The sequence below is a fragment of the Astyanax mexicanus genome, chromosome 11 (assembly GCF_023375975.1).
Source record: "Astyanax mexicanus isolate ESR-SI-001 chromosome 11, AstMex3_surface, whole genome shotgun sequence".
NCBI classification, from domain to species: Eukaryota; Metazoa; Chordata; class Actinopteri; order Characiformes; family Acestrorhamphidae; genus Astyanax; species Astyanax mexicanus.
In genome coordinates this window covers 29,882,084-29,907,886 of record NC_064418.1, presented here as the reverse complement: position 1 = coordinate 29,907,886, position 25,803 = coordinate 29,882,084, and the positions used below count along the sequence as shown (strand labels likewise).

The 25,803-nt window shown below is 38.5% G+C and overlaps 1 protein-coding gene across 8 annotated transcripts in view; it reads left to right on the top strand.

Moving 5' to 3' along the window:
- Positions 1-25,803, top strand: part of fmnl2a (formin-like 2a) — a 106,846-nt gene that overhangs the window by 46,445 nt on the left and 34,598 nt on the right. For all 8 annotated transcript variants that reach the window (XM_049485012.1, XM_049485011.1, XM_007253490.4 and 5 more), the window contains exons 3-6: positions 6,176-6,256; positions 16,054-16,130; positions 21,348-21,431; positions 23,185-23,340. In XM_049485012.1, the coding sequence (XP_049340969.1) occupies positions 6,176-6,256; positions 16,054-16,130; positions 21,348-21,431; positions 23,185-23,340 (398 nt within the window). The remainder of the gene's footprint in view (positions 1-6,175; positions 6,257-16,053; positions 16,131-21,347; positions 21,432-23,184; positions 23,341-25,803) is intronic.

The following is a 25,803-nucleotide window of genomic DNA, read 5'->3' as shown; positions in this document are numbered from 1 at the left end:
AATGTTTCAATAACGGTGATATCATTTTTGTGGTATATCGATATGTATTATTTACAGAATCTGTCACGGACAGGCGTTTTACTGGCGTCAGCTCGCCGCACAGCTGAACACAATCAGCCTCCGTAGCTGGACTATCTCTGTGCGTGATGATGTAATCACTTAGGCACGTAGCCAGATAGGCTAGGCTAGACTAGATTTGGCTAGGCTAGGCTAGGCTCGGGTCCGCTACGCATCTAAAATGCCTCGCGCTGGAGCCAAACGGATCCGGGACGAGCGGATCCATGGCTAAGGTAGACTCGGTTCGCATCTGAAATGCTCCGCGCTGGAGTGGAACGGAGCGGAACCAAGCCGAGCCTAGCCTAGCCTAGCCTCAGGTCCGCCCACGGGTCCGCTCGGTCCACCCACGGGTCCGCTCGGTCAGCGGTCAGTCGCGGGTCCTCTCGGTCAGCCGCGGGTCCTCTTGGCTCCCAGCACGGGACATTTTTGATGCAAAATGAATGCCCCTGCCGCTTCCACAAGTGATCAATTGAAGGAGGGAGGTCTAATCAACTCTCGAAGGTCTGCTAAACTTCAGTTTGCTGCAAATTGTGCCGGAGAGTGGAGCAGGTTAGCAGCGGTAACGTTAAAACATCTAATCTGTTCCACCACCTCAATCAGTTCCACTACATACAATATTTTCCTCATACTGGCTGAATCACTTTTATAGCGTATGTTGTAAGTTATTTAAGTTATTTAAAGTTTATGAATCCTTTAGGTTTGTTTATTTGACGGGGATATCATGTTCCTTTTATGTTTATAAAGAGTTGTATTTTGGCTGAAGCACTTTTGTAGCTTATATTGTAACTAAGTTATTTATAGTTGATAAAGCCTATAGGTTTGTTTATTTGATGGGAAAATCTTGTTGCTTTTATGTATATAAAGGCTTCTTTTATTCTTTATCCTGTTAATCTGTTAAATTTGTTTACAAAAGAATAAGAAGCTCTGCTTCTGTCCTAATTTAAAGTTATTTTTATTGGTAATAGTTATATAGGCTTATGTTTGACAGGGATGTCATGTTTTTATTTTGCTATATGCAAATAAAATTGAGCATTGATTTATCTTGACTATTTTTTATTTCTTAAGTATTATAATGTTTTCGTGAAAGGAGGTTTCAAAGACTTAAATTAAATTTTCAGACAGTAGTAGGTACATATTTCCATTGCAGGGATTCTTCGCAGTTTTCTGTGGCCTTCTAAGTATTTATATCGATATCGAAATTATATCGTATCGACCGAAATTAAGGAATATATCGTGATATGAATTTTGGCCATATCGTCCAGCACTAATTTTATCTATATATTAGGACTGAAATTCTTATAACAGGATAAAATGGCTGTTGAGTCAGAATTGATGGTAAAACGCTTGCTCAGGCAGCTGGAAACCAGTTCCATGAACACAGTGTAGTGGAATGTTTGAGCCTCTGTGAAATTTACAGTATGTCTTTCTGTCGTTGAAATTTGATATAAAAAACAGTGATCCCCTTTAAATAGACAGGACCATTGATTGTTAACTTGATTTTGTTCAGTATATCAATGAGCTTCTTTTGCTGTTGAGTACATTGCATGGTTCTAGACTTCACTTTTTTCACTGATTGCCAAGTGCACCTAACTAAACACCTAACACAAAAGTTGGGTCCACCCAAATTTTCATTTTTTTTTTACAGGATTTTGCTTTCTCCCAAATTTAGCTAGTGCGATTACTGTTTTTACACCTGCTCAAACAAACCACACCAAGAGTGCAAGCCAACCAGAGTCTGTTTTAACCAGATCAAACAAAGGTGATGTAAAAACACCCTCAGCATTGCGTAGACTTTTTTTTTTTTTTGGTCGCACCTTAGAGAACTATGTTTGCACTCTACAGCCCTGCATTGGAAGGGTTTAGTTTAAATATTCTTAGAGATCAGAGTGTGATTTAAACCTAAACCAATTTCCCTTACAGAAATGTACAGAAATAAACAGTATGCATGCAGACCTGACCTAAAATCTACTGCTCCATTTGGTCAGGGTAGTCGTGCGTGTGTGTGTGTGTGTGTGTGTAGCATGGTGTGAGAGAGCAGTATTAGAGAGCATAAATCTGGTTTGACCTTGCGTGCTGCTGAGCAGAGAAAACCCATATTGCCTCAAACACAAATCAGTGAGCTTGCTAATGAGGAACTGCTCTATCACAGCTGTTGAAACAGAAACTCGTGGCTCAAAAATGAAAAGATTAAAAATAAAATGCCCAGAATGTTTATTGTAAGTGAATGCAAATATGTATTTTATTACCAGTAATTTAAGATCTTTTCAATAGATCCACACATTAGAAAGTTTCCCTGTGATGCAAACCACAGCAGGAGTTTTCAGATTACAACCATTTTTTACTCATGTGATACTAAGCTAAACTAAATGCACGCCACTACGCTCATTGCTATCTTACACCCCGCCAACAGTCTATTTTCAGGCCTTGCACCTGCATTGTTAAAATAGTAACAGAGTTTAGGAATTATATCTACACTGATAGGCGCGGTGGTCTGGAATCAAAGTGTGTTTAGGTACATTTCTGTCGTCTTTCTATCTTTATAAAGAACAACACAGGTTTGTCAGTGACTGAAATTATTCTAAATAACAGTCAACCATCAGACGTTCATTGCTATCTTGGCAAAGCAGATGCACCGTGTGCACTCAACCCCCGCTTGCTAAACACACAAGATCATGCAGCAGTGCACAAACACAACTTTAACATCAACAACAAACAGAATACAATATACAATAACTTTGCTGTTTCCATAAATTACCCACAGTTTCCTCTACTGAGAAGCACAGAAGCGCTGCACTGGTAAAATACCAATCCGCTAAAGTCAGAGCGCATCTGGCTCATAGAGAGAATGGCAAGAGATTTACTGATTGGTTTATTGCACATCACAAACAAAACACACCCATGATTAGTTAAGAGAAATAGTGCACGCCTTTCGTGCATTTTGAGCTGCATAAGGCATACTTTTCCCATCGTTGCAATAGCAAAGACGCACCCTAAATAAAGTTGTGTGGTGCGTAGGTGACTGCTTTTCTATAGATCTCTTAAATAGGGGCATATTATATTGTAACAGTATCATCATAATTCCTAAAAATAAACAAAAGCATATCATGGTAAAAACATTACTTTTAACTGTATTTTTATTTAATTGTCACATGCTGTGATTATTCAGTTTGGTTTTGTTTGGTTTGTTTGTTGTATTACATTATTTTGAATTACCTTATTTATTTTATGCTCTAGAGAGTCTTATTTTATTGGCAGTAATTCTCTACACAGACTACACAAGCTGTGTCCTTGACAGAAATGCATGCAAAAAATTAGACATTCTTTACAATTAAACAAACATTTGGACATGCTGTGTAGTGTATTAGTGTATCCATGAGGATGTCATTAAGAGAGAGTAAGCAAATCTGTGTTTAGCTCTATAAAGGCTGCAGCACTGCTGTATAAACACTGCTGTAAAGAAAAGGGAGATGAGTCTAATATTTGATGAGTGTACTTTTTCAGGTTCTCTTAAGAAAGCTCCAGTTAAGTCTCATTCACTCCAGTATGAATACTTCAGGCCCTCTCACCCACTATGAAATGTGCCAGTCCTCCACTCTTTCAGCTCCACTTCATAATGCTTTTATCAGGCTCTGCTCTTCAGTATGGGGTTTGTGTGTGTGTGTCAGCAGCAGCTGCCTTTAATACAGCCTGACTGTAACTGTGAAGATCTCACGCCAGCTGTGCGCTACACTGTTTTAGTGAATAAAGGAAGAAGCCACACTTATCTTAGAGCATATTCATTGGTGTGTTTTTACTGTTTATGATGAATGATGAGGTATTAGGTTAGATGTTAGAGTAAACTAAACTTTAACTGTATTTTTCGCACTATAAGCTCACCTAAAATCATTTAATTTTCCCTTACAAAAAGGTTGTAAAGAGCTGAATTACAGCGTTATAACAGAGTTTAGTTCTCCAGCAGTATTAGCATTTGCTGCTAACCCCGGATAGCACGGCTGGAGCAGAATTAGCATTAGCTACTAACTACAGTGCTAGCTCTTTTGCTGTTCAGATGCGAGTATATCGGACTGTAACATTTACAGTGTTAAAACAAGCTACATGGGACAAACCGCTAGCTAATATTGTCCTGGCTTACCAGAACACTCAGGGTTCCTAAGTGTAGCTAGCGATTAGCCACTAATGCTAATGCTAATTCTATTGCTCCAGCTTTAGTGGAAGTCTGTAAATCTAAGCAGACTGTAAATAAACAGAAGCGCTTTACTCACCCAGGAGAGAAATATGTGTAGATGAACATCCAGTGCTCTTTTGAATTGTTTGCCTTGTTTTTTTTTTTTTTTACAGTTTTGTTTACTTAGCTCAGTTTAGCTTTTCAGGTCTCGTCACCCAGCGGCCAGACCTGCTGAATTTTGAAAACATGGCGACACCCTTGTTCCTGCTAGTAGTTACTAAATAGTGGTGTCGCATAAAATGTGCCTTATAATCCAGTGCACCTTATGTATAAAAAGAGACCAAAAAATAGATGTTCAGTGATAATGTACCTTATAATCCAGTGCTCCTTATAGTAACAACGGTAATTTTATATTGATTTTTTTCTTTATAGTCCCATATATAGAAGTTAAGAAGCAAGAGCAATTGTGTTAGTAAATTGAGGATGACTGTTATATAAGATAAAATAGGACACGTCTTCCATATAAGGTCTAATTTCTTGCTTTAAAGGAAAACAGATGTTTTTTTTGTGCTGAGCCCTAGCTGTGAAACCACAAAATCAACTTCATTATTATAGAAATGGATCATTTGCTTTCTATTTAGAGCACGCTGAGTAGTCCAGCAGTCCGAAGTGCTGGCACTTTGATCGGGCAACCACTGGTTTGAATCCAGGTCATGCAGCTTGCCATCAGCTGCCAGAGCCCTGAGAGAGCACAATCGGCCTTGCTCTCTCTGGGTGGGTAGATGGCGCTCTCTCCCCACATCACTCCAAAGGGTGATGTCACTCAGCACAAGGCTTCTATCAGAACCGAGTCGTCACGCTTTCCTCTGAGCGCTGTGATGCTACTCGGCAATGCTGCATCAATGCCTAGTCTCCAATGTGCTAGTCTTCACCCTCCTTGTATTGAGGCATCACTAGTGATGGGAGACATACAGCTGATACTATCTAAATTAGGGAGAAAAATGGGAGAAAATTAGAAATAAAATAAAAAAAAAGTTGCAATAATTGTCCTAGTTAATTCACCCTATATTGTTGCTGTCACTCAAAAACCTTGCCAATGTTCACTAGGATTGGGTCCAAATATTGCATTACAGCGATATATTGTATCGATTTCATTTGTGATTTGTTATCAATACGTGGATTCAAATACCAATATTATATATTTCTACCAACGAAACTGTTCTTAGACAGTTTATGGCGGCTGTTTTGCAACACTCGAATATTAATAGGAACATGAGCAAGCTAAACTATGCACTTCAGTGTACGTTGTTTCATATTGGTTATATTGGATAATACATTTTTTAAAACTGACACCAATAAATCCATTATTCCTGGTGTTTGCTTATTTATTCACACAGAAGCAGAGAAGCATCATATAGAATATATATTCAATATCATTCTTATTGTGAGAAATGTATTGTGAGAATATCGTATTGTGAGATACCCTGTGATTCCCACCCCTAGTGTTCACACCACAGTTGTCGTCTTTAACATTGTTTCAAAATGTAATGTAAAATATTAAGTATTGCCCTTTTGGAGATGCAAAGTTTTTGCCAGACAGGAACCACAGACGATTGAAATTGCATTATTTTGTAGGTATCGCTATGACCATATTTGATACTCCGGGTTTAATCTCAATTTTAAATAACAAAAACGAATGAGGTTTTGAAAAAATACCTGTGACATGTTCTGCAGAAAGTATATATTCATAATGTTGTTCTTTATTTATTTTTCTATTGAACATGACTGTATACTCTGTATTAGAGAAGCCTTTACCTATACTTGTTTTTCTGTAACAGAAAAATGATTAAGATAAAAGAGAAGTATTTCTTATCTGCTGGTTAAACCAAACTGAAAAATTAAACCAACACAGTTTCTGCGTGTACACATAGTAATACTGTCTTCCTCTCTTAGGAACGATTCCAAGTTAAGAACCCTCCTCACACATACATCCAGAAGTTGAAGAGTTATCTGGACCCTGCAGTCACCAGGAAGGTAAGTTGTGATTTGCTGTGGAACTTCATGTCCTTCCTTTCAGCGCTGTCACACCCCAGAGTAAGACCCTGACCTCAGAGTATCTCCAGGGCTCCGGGGCTCGGCTGTTTTGGAGAATCTCATCCAACTTGTTGGTGATTTGCCAGGATAGTGTCTGAGGGATGGGCCTGGCTGAGATAAACAAGTTAGCGGAGACACACAGACAGCAGGCGCACAGCATGGCTCCAGATAACTTGATCTTGAACCAAACAACAACGACAGGAGGACAGGAACACGCACACTGTAATGTCTCTGTATATGGAGAGAATGGCCTCTTGCCCTGGTCAGATCTTCTGTAATCGTATTATAAAACCTCAAATCCGAAAATGTTAGGATGCAATGAAAAATATAAATTAAACATGTATAAAAACAGAATACAATGATTTGAACATCTGATTGCACATCTGACCCACAGTTCAGTTTCTGAATCAGTTTCTCTGATCTGATTTTGCTATTTATAGGTATATGTTTGAGTAAAATGAACATTGTTGTTTTATTCTATAAACTACGGACAACATTTCTCCCAAATTCCCCTAAAAAATATTGTCATTTAGAGCATTTATTTGCAGAAAATGAGAAATGGCTGAAATAACAAAAAAGATGCAGAGCTTTCAGACATCAAATAATGCAAAGAAAACAAGTTCATATTCATAAAGTTTTAAAAGTTCAGAAATCAATATTTTGTGGGAAAAAATGTTTTTTATTTACAGTTTTTATGCATCTTGGCATGTTCTCCTCCACCAGTCTTACACACTGCTTTTTAAGAACTTTATGCCACTCCTGGTGCAACAATTCAAGCAGTTCAGCTTGATTTGATGGCTTGTGATCATCCATCTTCCTCTTGATTATATTCCAGAGGTTTTTAATTTGGTAAAATCAAAGAAACTCATCATTTTTAAGTGGTCTCTTTATTTTTTTGAGCTGTTTGTGTTAATTATTTTGTGTTAATATGTTTAATGAATTAACTCTGAATAAATTGTGGGTCTAATGAGGTTTTAAAATCGTTGCCATCGTTTTGGTGTTGGGTTTGTAAATTAAAAAAAAAAAACTTTTACATTCAGATGCAGAGAAACTAGTGTGTGAGTTTGTTTTAGTCTTTTTTCATCTGTGTTTTTCTTCGTAGAAAATACCTTAGGCCAAAACCAGAGCAAAAAATAATTTTATGTTTTTTTTTTTCATTTTAAAAACATAACCAGTAATAATGGGTGGTGAGAGAATATTGAATAAAATGAGAAACAAAATCAGAAGACCTGGAAAAAGCAGGGAAGAAAGGTAGTTAGGGTCTAAAAATCTCACAAGACTTTAAAAAGGTGCGATAACAAGAAAAGGACCGGAAGCTGAAGTGTTTAAAGAAGTTTCTGAAATAGAGTTTAGTAGTTAAGAGGCAAATAATGGCTTTGTTTCTCACGTAAAACCGAGGCTGAGCAGAAACACGAGGAAGGGTTAACTCCAGGGCTGTTAACACTTAACGCTGTCATGACTACAGGATTTAGTACCATGTGCTGGAGGCTGTTTATCTAACACGATCCTCTAAGCTACACTCTACCCCTGCTCTTATTAAAGCAGTCTGTCATGATGTGGTATACAGCTCTTCTTAACATTACTCTTTCATTTTGAGGTTTGTTTTCTCTCTCAGTGTAAAAGAGCCATTACATTTTGGCTGTAGTAAATACAAAGTTCTGAGAGAACACCCAGCTGCCTCGTACACAAACCCCTCCTCCTGGGTATTACACACTCTGACTGGAGATTTCATGGCCCTTCCCAAGGCCAGAAGAGAGAGTGAGAGAGAAAGAAACGGAAAGAAAGGGAACAGGAAGGAAAGGAGTAAGAAAAAAGGGGAGGTAAAGTGGCAAAAGTGCTGAAAGGAATAGCCAATAAGGAACAGAACAACAGACTGTGCAGTGCAGAATGAAGATCCTATCAGATCATATCAGGAGATATGCAAACTCTTTAAAACAATGAAACAGTAGATATATAATATCAATACACACTATTTGTTTTTAGTTGGAGGTATAAGAACATATCAATATATTTTGTTTTTCCAACACTATATCGATTCTGAAAAACATTCTATCAGTTTTTTATTATTAGTTTACATGTTAAGATGTGTGGCAGATGGTGGTTCATTGGTAGGACACACCTACCAGAGGCAGATATCTAAAAAAATATATACTTATTTTACTATAATCTTTAAGGGCGTTTTCATACCAGCACTATTTGGTCTGGTTAAAACAGACTCTGGTTCGTTTGTACCGTTAGGTAAGAGCGAACAGGAGAAGGAGGGGGGGCGTGGGGTTAGCCCGGGAGGAAGGGGCTACGCTCACTCTGAACTACGGGAGCCCACTGGGGAGCGTCGGTGGTGGAAATTAAAACTCTGATAAAGCCGATTTTCATAAAAACACATCGTCCTTAAGTGTAAATTCGAATTATTCTATAAAATCGATTAATCGCCCAGCTTTATGTTAGTGTGATTCGAATGAGCACATGTGAAAACAGTAATCACACTCGAGTGCGCATTAAAACAACAGGACCGAGACCTGCTAGTGGAGGTGGTCTCTGTCTGGTCCCAAACGAACTCTGGAGTGGTTCGCTTGTTTTGAGAACGTGATCCAATCTCAATCCGACCCAGCTAGCAAATTTCTCCTTTTATTTGAGCTAAACTGCTGATAAGGCACAGTTTAATCTGATATATAAGCTAGATAATACTATTACCACAGCTATGAACTAACACTGTCTCTGTTCCATGCTGTTTACACGCGCAGTCTGTGCTGTGTTCACTGCTTACATCCACGCCTCTCCCTTTGACTGCGCTGCACATCCCATTACATAAACACTGTGTTTGAAAGCACAGCAGCAAATTTTCAGCATTAAGTGTTAAAGCAACTTCACACTGCACAGATATACACACTGGAACACAGAATATTCTCGCTATATTTACTTTCTTGCTCCTGCGTGGTTTATTGGTGCGCATTTTAGTGCATTCATGTTTGTGGCTGAAAACAAACAGAGCTCCAAGTAAAGAACTCATTAACTGATTCAGACCATAGAAACCAACTATAGATGTGAAAACGCCCTAAAACACCAAATGCATTATTTATATCATGAGTAGTGCTGGGCGATATGAGAAAAATCATATATCACGATATGGATTTTTTTATATCACGATAACGATATAGATCATGATATACCACATTTGAGTATGTTTTCAGTGGTTCTTCAAAAAATATCACAAAATAATATTATTGCTTACTTTTTTCCAACTTTATTTCAAAGTGACATTAAACCAAACTTTCACAAATGAGAACTACTACCTTTTATTGCAGCAATATATGTATCAAATGAAAACAGATGAGGTAGATGCAGTAGTCGATTTTTTCAAAAGAACAATGCGTCTCCATTGTTCAGCTCTCATGAGTTTAATAACGTAAAGTATGTCGCAAACCGGCGTGTCCGCACGTGTCCGTCGAATAACGTAAAGCAGCGCCATGTCACAAAACCACATTAAAACCACATTATACAGATTACTTTATTATCACTTATATAAACTGAGTTTATGCAAAGTGACCACGCCAATACATTTCATTGTAGCCTACTCTATATATTTGCATAAATAATTGATGAAATTACTGTAGAAACGATAGGGACGATAGACACTTCTCTATCGTCCCCACGATATTTATCGACATATCGCACAGCACTAATCATGAGGCATTTTCACACTGATTTCTGATAATCTGATAATCTGGAATCCTGATTTAGTTTTTGTAATATCGCAGTTTATATTGCACAGTCAAAAAATATTGCAATGTCATTTTTGTCCAATATCGTGCAGCACTTGACCAAATCACCAGCTGATGCCTACTGTCTTTACTGAGTGTGCATTTACATGTGATAGGGTAATTTACTACTAGGGTTTTTCAATTTCAATTGATCAATTTTGATAAACAGATCAATTTTAAACAGACTCACTGAAGTGTTTTCCTCTGGCACCAGCTACACAAATTCTTCAGTTGGCTCATTGTTTGAGTTCCTCCATGTTGCTTGCATGTTGTGGACTTAATGGGGTGGAGTCATGTGACTCCACGTGCAGCAGTGTGTGTATTATGAAGGGGAAAGTACGTGAACATACACTGCAAGGAAAGTACACAATAACAGAACATATTAAAAAAGTATTAACAAACTTTTTTTTAAGTTATTTTGACTACGTAAGACGTCTGTTCCGATGTCAGTTTTGATTAATTTCTGATTAATTGCCCAGCCCTATCCACACGATGAAAAAAGAGAGCAGAACGGAGAGGGAGAGAGTTAGAGAGTTATGGTTTTACTTTCTTGCTCAGCCCCTTTTCTTCCCAGCTGAACAATCAGTACTTTGTGTAAAGCTGAGCTTGGAGAGCTGCACAGGGCCTTCTCCCGGCTTTGCATAGGATACATTCCACACGGGCCCCTAAGCCAATCAGCTACTAGCAGGAAGAAGCCGATTCCAGAAGGTCCTGAAGAATGTCTGAGCCATTGATTTGTTTCCAGTATCCAGGATGACCCCTCCAGAGACCCCGCCTCTTTCTCTTTCCCCTTCTCTCTCTCGCTCTCTCTCTCTCCCTTTCTCTCTCTCTCTCTCTTTTACTCTCTGTCCCTTTTTCTCTCCCTCTCTCTCTCTCTCTCTTTTTCTTTTACTCTCTTTCTCTCTCACATACACACACAGCTGGGAATGCTTAGGAAAAAGTGAAGAGCCTGTATTTCTTTATACACACATATTTGCAACGTTTAGTTTTTATTTTTTTGTAGCATAACTTTTCACACACAAGTGTTTTTCCTTATAATAATTAGAACTTACTATATTTCCAACAATTACACAACTTTCTAAGAATGTTTAGCAATGTTTCTAAAAGATTCCTGGAAGGTTAGTCTGTAACCTGTTCCTGTTTCAGGAATAAGGTTTATAGAATAGAATAGAATAGAATAGAATAGAATGCCTTTATTGTCATTATACACATGTAAAATGAGATTACAAATCACTCCCTTGCACACTACCAATAATATATACATATATACATATACATACATACATATAATAACATTATAAAGTTCTGAAAACATGTGATTTAATAATGGTTTGCATCACAATGTTATTAACATGTTTTTCACATAATGTTTTTAGCTAGACATATACTACTGTAACATAAAACATTTAAAGTAACATTTTCGTAAACCCAAAATTAAAACTATGTCACAAGTGACGTTACAGCGATATTTAAAATATTAAATAAACACGTTTTTAAGAACATCCAGAGAAATTGATAGATTGAAAGTTCTAAGAATGTTATGTGTAATGCTCAGAAAATATTTAACTAACATTGTGGAACCAAATGTGGACCATTTGCTACTGGAGATTCCAGCATAAATCTCCCCCTGCTTGACCCCAAAGTCCCTTTTCACACTTGAAAACCAGATGTTACTGGGTCTCTTGTACCAGTCAATTTCAAGCACTGTGTCATCCATATACTGGAATGTGGGTGTTCATATGTGCCCTGAAATTCCCAGTAAATAGGATGTGGTGACACTGCACACACCCACACTGCAGCTTTACTCTAGAATCATGTACAGAACACACTCCAGTGTCTTATTTATTCATCTCACTAAACTAAACCACAAAAATAAATTAGTAGCAATTGTGTGATTTGAAAAGAACATTATGCAAGTCATTTTGACTTCTAATAGGAAGAATGACATTCATTTTGTTGCCATAGTCATTGCAGTAGCTGCAAAGGCTTTCCTGCAGTAGTAGGAATGTTGCTATTGCTTTTAAAAACAGCATAACTTTGCGTAACCCGAGTAATATTTGTGTAAAATACTGTGTTAAAAATACACAGTGTAAAATACACAGTGTAAAATACTGACTTACTGTGTTAGTCAGTATCTTTTGTTCACTTCAGCCTAGGGCTGCACAATATTTGGTTCCTGCATTGCCATTGAAATATACGCAAACAAAATAGTCACATCAGAGGATCTGCAAAATTAAACTATACACATGAATTTACATTATACACATTAATTTATTAGAGATTGTGGAGATTTTTAAAATTATTATTGCATTATATATCACAGAACAAAATATCCCATTTTCCACTATTTTGCAGGTCTGTTTCAGATGTGTAGGTCTAGGGGGTAATTTATATTTATCGTATTTTTCACACTATAAGGCGCACTATCAATCAACGTCTATTTTCTGGTCTATTTTCATACATAATTCAGCAGGTCTCGCTACTGCGGGCTGGGGGGTAGTTAACTAAGTTAAGTAAAGCTAAGTTAAATAAATGAATCTGTAATTCTTTCGAAGTCAAACGAGTGCTGGATGTTAATCTCCTAAAAAACTGTTTATTTAGGTGAGTAAAGCGCTTCTGTTTATGTACAGTAAGCTTAAATTCCTGAATTTCTCCAGCACTAAGGTTGGAACATTAGCATTAGTGCTTAGCGTGGTTAGCGGGTAATGCTAATACAGCTCTAGCTCTTGTAGCAGTGGTTAACAGCACCGATAATACTGACAACTGAACAGCAAAAGATCTAGTGCTTAGCGTGCTAAGCGACTAATGCTAATACTGCTCCACAGTGCAAGCAGGGGTTAGCAGCAAGCTACACACCGATAATACTCTCCTCTGTACGACAAAAGAGCTAGCATTTAGCGGCTAATGCTAATGCTAGTCCAGCCTCTGTGCTGGAGAACTAAACAGAAACTCATTTATAACGCTGTACTTCAGCGGAGTGGCCTTACTGCTCCTTTTAGCCTGACTGTCAAAATTCATACATAAGGTGCATTGGATTATAAGGCTTACTGATGATTTTTTGGGAAAATTAAAGGATTTTAAGCGCGTCTTATAGTGTGAAAATGAAAGTGGAGTACAATCCAAAATTTTAAAAGGAGACAAAGAGCAAAAAAAAAAAAAAAAATCTTGCTCATAGTCTCTTTTTAGAACTGTGTTTCAGAAGAATAACGTTGGAGAATTGACAATCACCTTTGTCACTAAAGCACTGTTATCCTATCAACTGATAGGATCATATCAACGGATTTTATCATCAGAATTTTAGCTATAATTTGGCTACAGGCTGTTCATATCAGCTGGTGCCTGGTGCTTACTGAAGGATCAGTGAACCATCAAATAGGCCAAGCTGAAGAATCAGATGGTAATTGGAAGCATTTCCAAAAACAACCTGTATTGTTTCTGTATGTATGAAGTGCTAATGATGCTGTTCGTTTTATTAGCAGCTTTCCCACCATATGCACCCACTTGCGGTGTGCTCCTCCCCTCTGAAAGCACTCAGCTTCTCATCTCCACATGGGCCAAACCCACCCACGCGGGAAAACAGCAGAGCTGACTGCTTTGTAATGAAGCGCGTACACTCTCGCATATCCTCCCAGCCTCTCCTCTTTTCCTCAGAACTGTTTGTTAAATATCTCACTCTCTCTCATATCTGTGTGTATATCTGTTTTTCCATGCTTTCATTTTCAGCGCTCCAGCTGGACTTAATTACTCTCATGTGGATCTGATACAGACTGTCTGTCTCACCTACTGATGCAATGATTTCGCTCATTGACGTCAACCTTTCGCTTCCTTTGAATCAGTGATTGAATATTCATGCCTGGGCTGTCACTCATTCTCCGGCTCCGGCTCCAGTACCGCTAGCGCGTCGTCCAGAAGCAGCTGTTTATGTGGCTTCGGCTCAGCTCTGTGTCGGCGGATCGAGCCCCTTCAGCCCCTCCTGCGTGGCGTGTTGTGTTGGCGGAGTTTGCTCACATGCATTTCACCTGACACGAGATTGGGTCACAGGGCTCGCACATAGGGACCGTAACCAGGGAAACAGCACATAGGACAAGAATGGGTCCACAGTTTAGCCCGGGAGCTGGGCGGCTCTGAGAAAACGGACCTCCACTTTAACACGATGATAGGATTACGCAAGCCTCTGAACAACAGCAGCCACCAATAGCACTGCTCACCCACCCAACACATTTAATTAACGTCTGTTTACAGTTCTTCAGCCAGTTTTGTAATGGATTAATTGTTGAGACAGAGAGTCACTCCTCTGTTTGGCTTCTGTATGTTGTTACAAGGAATGCACCAAATATTTGGCAACCAAAATTATGTGTCCGAAAAAAAAGCTCTTTCGATGTACAGCTGAATATGTAAAAAAAAAAAAAAAATAATAATAATAATAATAATATTTTTAAATGTTGAAAAGCTACACAAAAATACAGTTATTACAGTATTAGTAGAGTCAGTGTATGAATTTTTTTTAGGAAGAAATACTACGTTTTGCAAGCCTATTTGCACTATTTTACTTCAGAACGAAACCCCCAGTTATTCCGTATAGGGTGGGCTCTTTTAAAAATCTGCTATTGGCTTTTCAGTGGCATTTACATGGCTCAAAGTAGTCAGTAGCATAGCCTAACCAAACATAACACTCTAGACTCAAGAATGGAACAATAATAGCATTAACATTAGCTCTTTTGATGTCAAAGGTGACTATTATTGGCCTGTAGCCTGTTGCTAACCCCAGCTAGCACTGCTGGAGCAGCATTAGCATTACCCTCTAAGCACGCTAGCTCTTTCGCTGTTAAGAGGTGATTATCATCCCTCTGTAGCCTGCACGTTTATTGTGTTAAAACAAGCTATGTGGGACGAACCGCTAGATAATATTATTTTACTTTAGAACAAAACACCCTGTTATTCTGTATATAGTGGGCTCTTTAAATCTCTTTAATCTGCTGTTGGCTATTCAGTGACATTAACATGGTTCTTGGTTCTTCAGCGCAAACCGTAACATCTGTGGGCGTGTCTGTTTGTACAGAAGCACTGCTGCTGTGCAGCGCCCTCTGTTGATGACGTGTGATGTGACTTTTCAACTGTTCCACTAAAACTAGTGTAAACAAAGACTGGTTCGCTGAACGAACTGGTTCAAGAACCAGAGATCTTTTGGTGGAAAAGTGCTATCAGTGTCCTCCTGAAGTGGTGTGTGATTAGCAATGTGATTGGCTGACAGGTGTTTTAATGCACTTTAACCGAAGCTCTCCATGTATTGCTCTACCACATACAGGTAACCTAGCAACAATGCAGCACTTACAAGCCAAACAGCGCAGCTACAAACAGAACAGCAATGGAACTATTTTAACTTGCAGAGTTTTGATGGAACTATAATTGCGATAAAACGCTCGAGGTTTGTGCTATAACGTGCAATATTGGCACCTCTGTGCTGTGGTCAATTTACATTTTATAGCACTCCCTCTCATGTATTATTGCTTAATTATTCAGCAGTGTTAAGGTATGTACAGTATGGTTTTTCATTTATTTCCATTTATTCAACCTCAGAGAGCATGAATCAGGCTGTTAAATAAGCTTGACGGTTTGTTTTTCCTTCTGTTCAGCACTGTTCTGAAGCAGTGTAGTCAGTCATGGTGGTAACAAACTTGCCAACCGAGTGGAACTATGATTTTCTGCAGGCGATGAGGAACTTTCTTAAAAGACGTGTTGGTTTTACCACAGCACATACACACTGTGATATATATCCCTCCATATCCCTGCGCTGTTTATTTTCCTTCATCTGAGATGGAGTGAGATCATGCTTCTGTGAGCTTGGCCGTACGTCACTAGTGACACACCTCTGATTTAGAAGCCCCAAACCACAGGAGAACTGTGGTGAAGCTTTCATTCCTGTGTTCCCTCATTTCCATCCCTCCATTTTCACATTCCCTTCTTTTATCCTGTGTGCAGAAATTCCGACGGAGGGTGCAGGAGTCCACCCAAGTCCTGAGAGAGCTGGAAATTTCATTAAGGACCAACCATATTGGGTGAGTGGTTTGGATTGTTTGTGTGTGTGTGTTACAATGTTTGAGTTATTAAGATTATTAACCCTGTAGACCAGGGGTGTCCAAACTACAGCCCGCGGGCCATTTGCAGCCCGTTTCCTTTTTTGGAGCGGCCCGCGAGGTATTTTAGAAATAGAGTAAAAGTTGGCCCGCTGTTAAGCAGGTTTTTATAAAGTGAGATTCAAAGTTTGAACGCTAGGTGTCAGAAACAGGGAAAAGGGTCTAAAAGCAGAGAGGGTGCGCATTTCTAGCGCAGAAAAACGGGCCAAAGAGTCTAAAAGCGGAGAGGGTGCGCATTTCTAGCGCAGAAAAACAGGCCAAAGAGTCTAAAAGCGGAGAGGGTGTGCATTTCAAAGCGCAGAAAAACGGGCCAAAGAGTCTAAAAGCGGAGAGGGTGCGCATTTCAAAGCTCAGAAAAACGGGCCAAAGAGTCTAAAAGCGGAGAGGGTGCGCATTTCAAAGCTCAGAAAAACGGGCCAAAGAGTCTAAAAGCGGAGAGGGTGCGCATTTCAAAGCGCAGAAAAACGGGCCAAAGAGTCTAAAAGCGGAGAGGGTGCGCATTTCAAAGCGCAGAAAAACGGGCCAAAGAGTCTAAAAGCGGAGAGGGTGCGCATTTCTAGCGCAGAAAAACGGGCCAAAGAGTCTGTCAAAGAGTCAAAGAGTTGCCGTAATTAAGGAGTTTAATATTAAGAGACATCATGAAATTAAACATCAATTTGAAAAATCTTAGTTTACACAACACTGTCAAAGATAAAGATAGTAAGTCAAGTAAAATGGTATGTAAATGAAATAATCAGGAAATTAAGTTGTATATTTCATTATTTGTTTTATTACAGAGTGTGGCCCATGATTTAAAATATATTTCTCCTTCTGGCCCCCAAAAAAGAAAGTTTGGACACCCCTGCTGTAGACAAACTACATGCATTACTTATTTAGTTTTTTGTAATTTTAGGCATATTAGTACATATGACCACCTTCGTTTAGGTTAACATACATATGTGTCGCGTATACAAATACAAATACAAATACAGTCATAACTGAACATGACAAACAGTATGAGTGTAGTTTAGTATGTGGGAGGTCTGTCCTGTGCAAGGCCCCTTCATAGATATATATATAAGCGTAGTTATATGTAGCACCTACTGATAAAGCCAGAAGGTAGCAATTTAGCTTCCAAATGTGGCATCTAGGTGGGTCCAGCCACAGCTCCACAAGGCTCACTTACATTTAGCACCACTACCACTAGATTTAATGTGCAAGACTTAGATCTGGCAGTGAGAATCCTGAGAATCAAAGGTTAACTACGCATTAGCAGACTTCTCCTCATGTCTATTGTAGATCTGTCTCTAACTGGATTTAGTTAAGACTACAGCTAAATTTGTAGCCAACTCATGATCTGGCTAGATTACAGCGCCCCACATTTGTAGTCAGTTGATGACCAGGCCATTAAGCAAAAGAAGCCATAGCAGCAACTGTAAACCTAATAATAGCATAATCTGTTAGCATGAGTGCATGTGGAAAAGGAAGTTGTAGTACCCTAGGATAATAATGTTGATGCTAACAGGGAGGAACAATAGACCTAAGGGGGCAAAGTAGTGGTCAGATAGAAAAAAGAGCTGGCATAGCCTAGTAAAACCAGGTGTTATGATTAGGCCTGCTACAATAATTGCTTTATTGACTTATCATAAAATATATGGACATTACCTTTTTATTTTTTGCTGATTTCAATACTGACTATTGTATTTACTTAAGCCCTATCTGGACAGGATTAGTTTCTCAGGGGATCTTGGAGTAATTTTCTCTTCAATGGGGGGGTCCTCTGTGATTTTATTCCCGTCTGGAATGATCATGTACGTGTTTTTCTCAGACATCCTCTAAGAAAATTACAGGCTGAATTATCTACTGTTTTTCGCCAAACTCTGTGGTCCTCTGTTACTTTTATTCCCACCCTCACTCACATCTCTGAGTTTCATCACCTTGCGTTTAATAAAACAGAAATTTGTCCACTGCCACACACTGTAATTACACTTTGGGCGCATGTTTCCACGGAGATCCATGTAAACACAACAATGAGTGGAAATGGAGGAGCTACTGAACGTGATGTCATGTGACAGAGAAAGCCAAAAACTCACTGGTCCTGCTGTTTTTCAATTACAATTATAGAGTAGACGTGTGAAATATTTTTCACAACTGTACATTTATTTATATGCATATTTGGTCACTGTGCTCAGTTTGGGAAAGTGCTTAAAGTGTAGTTTTTAAGCCTATGTCATTCCTGATGATTTTTCTGAAATCATATGTACTGCACTCAATTTTGTGTATTGAAAAAAGGGTTGTTAAATGTCATAATAAAATATTTTTACTTTATCGCCCAGTCCTCTATATTGAGGTCAGAAAACATATATGTAGATCATGTCCATATATTGTATGAAAGGTTAAATGTAAAAAAACTTTAATGCATTTGATCATTAGACCCCTAGTCTTTTGTTCCACATTGAAAGCTCTCTGCAGTTTATGAAATGCTTTGTGACACTGAGGCTAAGAGTGAAAAAGAATGAGGGATCAGCTGAGAACATTTGATAAGGAGGGACTGTCATAACAAGCTCCAGTGCCGGCTGGAAGCAGAGATTGGTAGGAAGTGGAAAAACTGATGGAAGTGGAAAAACTGATGTGACGTCACACATCTGCAGGAAAGCAGGAAGTCCTGTGGTTCCAGCTATACACACACACAAAGGCACTCCCTGTTTTTTTTCTTTTTCTGTTTTGTGGTTTTAACTTTATTATATGGACACCACAAGTATTTCTTTTAATAAGTAAAAAGCAGATTAGAAAGATGCTGCATAACAACACATAGCTTAGATTACAGGGGTTATTACCACCCGTTGTTGTAGCAACATTATGCTATTAAACAGAAGCATAAGTATTTTACGGACTATAAGGCGCACCCTATTAAGAGGCGTACTATCAATGAGTGACTATTTTTGGTGTATTTTCATACACAACGTGCACTGGATTATAATGCACATTTTTTGTGACAATAGTAAGGAACAAGGGTGTTTCCATGTTTCCTTTTTAATGTCGCCAAAGTAAACATATCTAATTCTTAAAACATTTTCTTTAAAAGTCAAACAAGCGCTGGATTTTAATCTACCCAGATTTCTCTCCTGAAAACATTTGGCAGTAGTGCTAGCATCATTTAGCAGCCGTGCTTACCCTCTTTGGCAGCAGCACTAGCCCTGGTTAGCAGCAGTGCTAGCCCCTTTTAGAGGCAGCGCAAGCACCGGTTAGCAGCATCAGCGCTATCCAGTAACGCAGGGCGCTATCAGTTAGCGGTTTGTCCGACATAGTTTGTTTTAACACGGTAAACACGCAGACTACAGTCAGATAATACTCACCTCTTAACGATAAAAGAGCTAGTGCTGTAGATAGCAGCTAATGCTAATACTCACCGGAACTCTTGTATAATGCTGCACTTCAGCAGAGTGGCTTTACTGCTCCTTACAACCTGACTGGTAAAATTCATACATAAGGCACACTGACAATTTTTGGGAAAGTTAAAGGGTTTTTAGTTTGCCTCATAGAGGAACGATACGGTACTTAATAGTAGGAATCTCATCTAGATGAGATAATGGTGTATTAGCATGTTCACTAGTCACATGGAAGTACAGTGGAAGCAAATAGAACCAAGCTAGTTCATTTTTTCAGATGCAGATATTTATTCAAACCTATTTACAACCCTGTTATTTTGCCTTGGAACAAAACTGTTTGCTTTTACAGCAGGCTAGTGGGGGGGAAATGACAAGCTCTGCTTTTATTGGCTGGTTTACATCACTTGTGACAGCCACATAAAATAGCATAGCTAGCATTGTAACTAGAATCTGCGCTACATTCCTGTTGTTTACCACACACAGCGTTTGACCCCACAGCGCCTCTAGTGGTATGGTGGTATGAGAGAAATGCATACCGGTTCTAGTTCCCCCTCTGGTATACCATATGAATCGGTATACTTCCCAGCACTAGTTACTATTATTAATTCATTATTACACAATTGGGATGCGCCCAACATCATATTACTCTCATTTTTTTCCTCAGTGTTTAGTAAATCCGGAGGGTTAGTTTATGGCCTAGCATCCACTCGCTTCAATGGCTCCCTTGCAGCAAACGGCAACAGTGCCTCCTTCAGTCTGCCCTTCACTCATCTCCTGTTAGCCCAGTATTAGCTTTTAACTTTTTTAGCCTAGCCTAGCCATAGCATTTTGCCTCAAAAAGGAGGATTTTGGACTGTGCAGTTGGCCCGTTTTTTTAGCTCTCTTTTGGATAAACAGTATTTTCTCTTTGATGAAGATACAACAGTGTTCGAGCTTCATAGTTTATCACTTCCATGTACTGATCTCTCGTTATTTGACTATATTTAAGGTAAATATATAGTTTCCTACCTTAGGACAGCCTCACAGCAACATAAAAAATGATCTAAGATCAGCAACAAGTAACGTTCTCTGCAAAAAAAATGACTTTAATCTATTATGGATTACTCATAACACCAGTCTGCACTGACATACTGCTATATAGATATGCAGAGCCAATCTGCTCCTCAAGCTGTGGGAGTGGAGAGTGATTTAAGGTAGCAAAGAAAAGGAGACGTGTGGTGAGAGAGGAAGTTCTTTTCATTTAGAGTTCAAATCAAAGCAATGAAGTGCTCAGACAGTGGCCCACTTCTGCACTGGGGAGAACAGGTGAAAATGGCTTTTGATCATTTCTGGTGCCCTGCTTCCAGATGAAAGCTCGCACCTCGCACTGAGTGTGTGTGTGTGCATGTGTGTGTGTGTTTGTGTGTGTATGTGTAAATCTGTGCATGCTGCTGCAGCCGTAGTCTGAGATGCTGTTGGCATAGCTAGCTTTGAAGTGCCTCTCTGTCTGTTCATCATTATTCCTCCCAGAGAATGACGGGGAGGAGAACGAGTCTCTGAATATAGAAGGAAAAACAAAATCTCCAAATCCTTGCTGTCTGAGTCCCTGAACTCTGAAAAGCTGCTGTTGCTTTCTTTCCTTTTTTTAAAGACTTTTGGGGCCGTATTCCATATTTCATAACTTCTGTGTTTAGCCTCTGAGCAGTGGGAGACACCAAACTTTGGAAACGTGTCTGAAATGTGTCCGTCACGTGCTTTGCGGCTCATTTGTCTCTGTGTTTTCTCTGTGCAGATGGGTACGTGAGTTTCTAAATGAGGAGAATAAAGGCTTGGACGTGCTGGTGGAGTATCTCTCGTTCGCACAGTACGCTGTCACGTAAGTCACCAGTGCTTGTACACTACACAAAATACTCACAATGGCTCCTTTCTGTCTAACTGCTTGACATGTGCATATACACACACATATGCACACACACATTCTGCCTCATATGCTGGCACGTTGTCTCATCGCTCTCTGTGACTGAATCAGGAGTTAGTGTATATTGTATATATATATTGTGCAATGTGTGCAGCCTATTCATACAATCCAGGCCCAGTCACAGGGTCCCCATTTAGAGCCTCTAGCAGTTTACAGCCTGATGAGAAAATGATTTGCTGCCTAAATATGCTTCACTGGTGTGTGTGTGTGTGTGTGTGTGTGTGTGTCCACTGTGGAAGAACTTGTATACAAGAGGAATGCATGGGCTCCATTTACACTGCTCACATTGTTCTAGCAGCCTTCTGCTTTGTTCATGGGTTAGAACCATACACTTGTGTGTGTGTGTGTGTGTGTGTGTGTGTGTGTCTGTAAACTGGTTCCCTTCAAAGATTCCCTTCTTCTTTCACTATTTGCTTTTGTGTATTTCCCATTCAATAAAACCCCTATTAGACCACTAGTAGAATCTTTACTCGTTCACAAATATACTGTACACCGCAACAACTAGGCCTGTCACAATAATTATGTTATTAACTTACTGTCAATTTTGAATATTCTGTTTACATAACATGAGAAGTATATAAGGCCAATTGGTACTTTTGGCAGTGTGCCAGTCCTGCTGGAAAATGAAATCCACATCTCCATAAAGCTCGTCAGCAGAGGGAAGCGCTGTTAGATTTTCCGGGAAAAAACTGCACTGACTTTTGATAATAAAACACAGTGGACCAACACCAGCAGATGACATGGCTCTCCAAACCATCACTGATTGGTAGAAACTTCACACTAGACCTCAAGCAGCTTGGACTGTGTGTCTCTCCACTCTTCCTCCAGACTCTGCTCTCTTAATTTCCAAATTAAATGCAAAATTTACTGATGATCATTAACTTTTATGGAGATGTGGATTTCATTTTCCAGCAGGACGAGGCACACTGCCAAAAAATTACCAATTGGTCTTATATAATAATATAATTTTCTGAGACACTATTTTTTGGATTTTCATTGGCTGAAAGCCATAATAATCAATAATATAATGCAATAAAGTAAATGCTTAAAAATAGATCACTGTGTGTATAATACATTATATAATATATAACTTTCATATTTTGAAATGAATTACTGAAATAGTAAAGTAGAGCCTAAAGTAAAGTGGTTTGTATGATGTAGAAAACATGAAAAAGGGAAATATCACCAAAACCAAAATAATGTTTGGTTTCTTTCTAGTTTGAGGAGGATTTGGTGTTTTGTATAGCATTCTTTAACTTCTGGGAAAAACACACTATTCCAAGGCACAGCCACGGGTTTCAAAATGTCTGCTGTTACAGCTGAGTGAACTTTAGTGGTATCAATAACAGACTGTAGATAGAGGTGGGTCTCTAGGATCAAAAGAAATAAAAAATATTCAGTTTCACTTACTGTACTGGGAAACAGTTGTGAAAAAGGCATTGCTTCATATAATTTTATATGGAATTTTTTTTTAAAAGTTGTGTGGACATGGGTGACTTCTGACTATTTTTTAATTATAAAATATATTTATTAATTGTAAATACATTAAACAGTAAAAAAATGTTCAGTTTTTAGGCCACCGAGCCCATGTGTCTATGAGTGTAACTTTTTATAACTGTATGTGTTTTTGTGTGTGTTTGTGTGTGTGTAGGTTTGATGGTGACAGTATTGAGAATGGTGCAGATAACGCCATGGACAAGTCTAAATCTTGGAGTCGCTCTATTGAAGATCTTCATGGGGGTAGCAATCTACCATCTCCTATTGTTGGGAACAACATCAACAGAGCTGGGAGGCACTCAACGTTAAGGTAAAACCATCTGAGATTAATAAAAGTAAAATTTCTACTGTGATAACTAAAAAATAACTCTATCTGGTGTGATGCTATGTGTCAAACTGATGTGTTTTTCAGTGTGTTTAGTCTTCAGGGATATCTGAGGAAGAAAACACAGTCTTGTGCCTCTGCTGGGTTTAAGTGACTCAGATCACTGATTTAGATCTGTCTATTCTTTCTGTACAGTTATGAGTAAAATGACACATCACCATCATATGACCTTGTGATAGCAGTGGAGCACAGTGAACAGTGGAGGCTTTCTAATCTTATCTGTCTGTATTATAGTCTCTATCTTTCTCTCTCTCTCTCTCTCTCTCTCTCTCTCTCTCTCTCTGTCTCTCTCTTTGCTCATACTGAGCAATGACTGTAGAACGCATGGACAGTGTAATGTCTCTCAAAATGAAGAAACAAAACAACCTATTTTTCATCATATTTTAAGATCATCTAATCTCTTTTCATCTCCAGTGTCTAATTCCAATAGTTAGTCTCCCATGCGCTAAAACTGACACTTTTTTTTTGCACAATCAGTTTTTTAAAAACATTATTCTGCTAGAACTTAAGAAGGAGGAGTTAAACTGAGTGCACTCTCGCTAAATTTATTGATGTTTGCTAATATTGTGATGCTATTTCATCTTAGAAGCAAACAGAACAAGCAGATTTGAGCTTTATTAATCATTTGATCGAAATGTAGCTTGTTTTGTAGTAAAATACATTAACCTCCGTTTTACTCTTGAAACATTATACTTACTGAACAATCTGTCATGATTCATACAGTCATGAAAAACCTGGAAAAGTCATTGAATTCAAAAATAGCAATTTCCAGGCCTGAATAAGTTTTGTAAAAAAGTAAAAAAAAGCCCTCAAAGTTTTGGTAAAGTCATGGAAACTTGCTATTCACATATGTGTGTTTCCATTTATCGACTGATAAAAGCTATTTTGAGCTAACAAATACATCAGCTCAGACTTAGTTCAGTAATATAGCCCTAGACAATGGAGCTCTCAGGGTCTGACACACATATTATTATTATTGAAGAGTGTGTTCAACATTGCTTAAGAATAATTTTTTTTATCATTATAGTTTAAGTTGATTTTTGTTTTTATTGTCCCTGTCTGCACTAATGTTTTAAATATCGCATATTCATTAAAAATTGCCTTAAAAACATGAAAAAGTCATAGAAAGTCAAGGAAATTTATTGGGTAAAAAGTGTATGAACCCTGATTTGTGTATCCAATAAAATATTCACTTTGCTCGAAGTCATTTAGGCTGTACTGTGAACTCAATAAATGCGGTCTGAGATGCTTGCTCTAGCAGAAGAGGGCAAGTCTAGCTCTGCCATTGGTCTCTGCTGCATTAGGAATTTCACATGATGCAATTTTAGCTTTATTTCTATAGAACAGAGTTTAGAGTGTAGTAGAACCACAGCATCCATGTTTCACTACAGTCATTAAATATTTAATCTTTCACAAATTAACTGAACGGTTTCTGATTAGTTTCTTATTATAATGTAATTTCCAGCTGTAGCATTATTATTTAATGACCTCTAATTCTCTGGCTGTTCTCTACAGGTTGGGCATTATTAGTCTGTTATGGTCTTTTCTAAGCTTTCTGAGTATTGTTGATGTGCTGTCACCTGTCCTTTCTCTTTCTGTAGTCTTCTTCTTTGTGCTCCCCTCTTCAGCATGAGGCAGGTTCTCTTTCTTTTAATGCAATGTGCAACTTTTCAACACCGTTGCTTGCATGTGCTTCATTTTTGCCTCTGTTTTCTTCTATTCTGCTTTTGTGCTCTTTTTGCGCTCTCTCTCATAGTCTCTTAAATAGTGTTATGCTACTGTATTAATGTAATCCCATGTAGTTAGTGCAGTAGCAGAGTGTTGATTTGGTTGCACTGTACAGTGCTTGTGTTATGTTTAATAATGCAGGATTTTCATATTATGTCTGTCCACAAATCCATTTTTTTGCTAGACTAAATTAAACATGTCAAGTTTTGGGTTTAAAAATAAGGGAAATTTTCATTGTTATATGATTATATATATATATTAATGTATAGTATTTTTATTTTTTATTTTGTCTTGATCAATGGTATTTTCTGCAGTCAGAAGGAGCATGTATAATGATATACATATGTAAATAGTATGTATGAGGATGTATCATTATAGTATGGTGTTTTTTGGCAAGAATGCCCACCCTTTCATTGCATCCATCCATCTCTCTGATTTGTTTTTCCTGTGTTGTTCCTTCTTTTGTTGGAGTAACTGTCATTACTGTCCAAGTAGTGCTTTATACAAACTTTTGGAGCATTTAATTACACAGCATTCAGCAACAAGCTTATCATTTCAGTGATCCCTAACTTTCCCAAACATCCCAAAGGTACTGGATGGAGCTTTATCAGTTTTACTGCTCCCCAGCTCAGTGCTGGGGGGCTTTTTACCCCTATTATC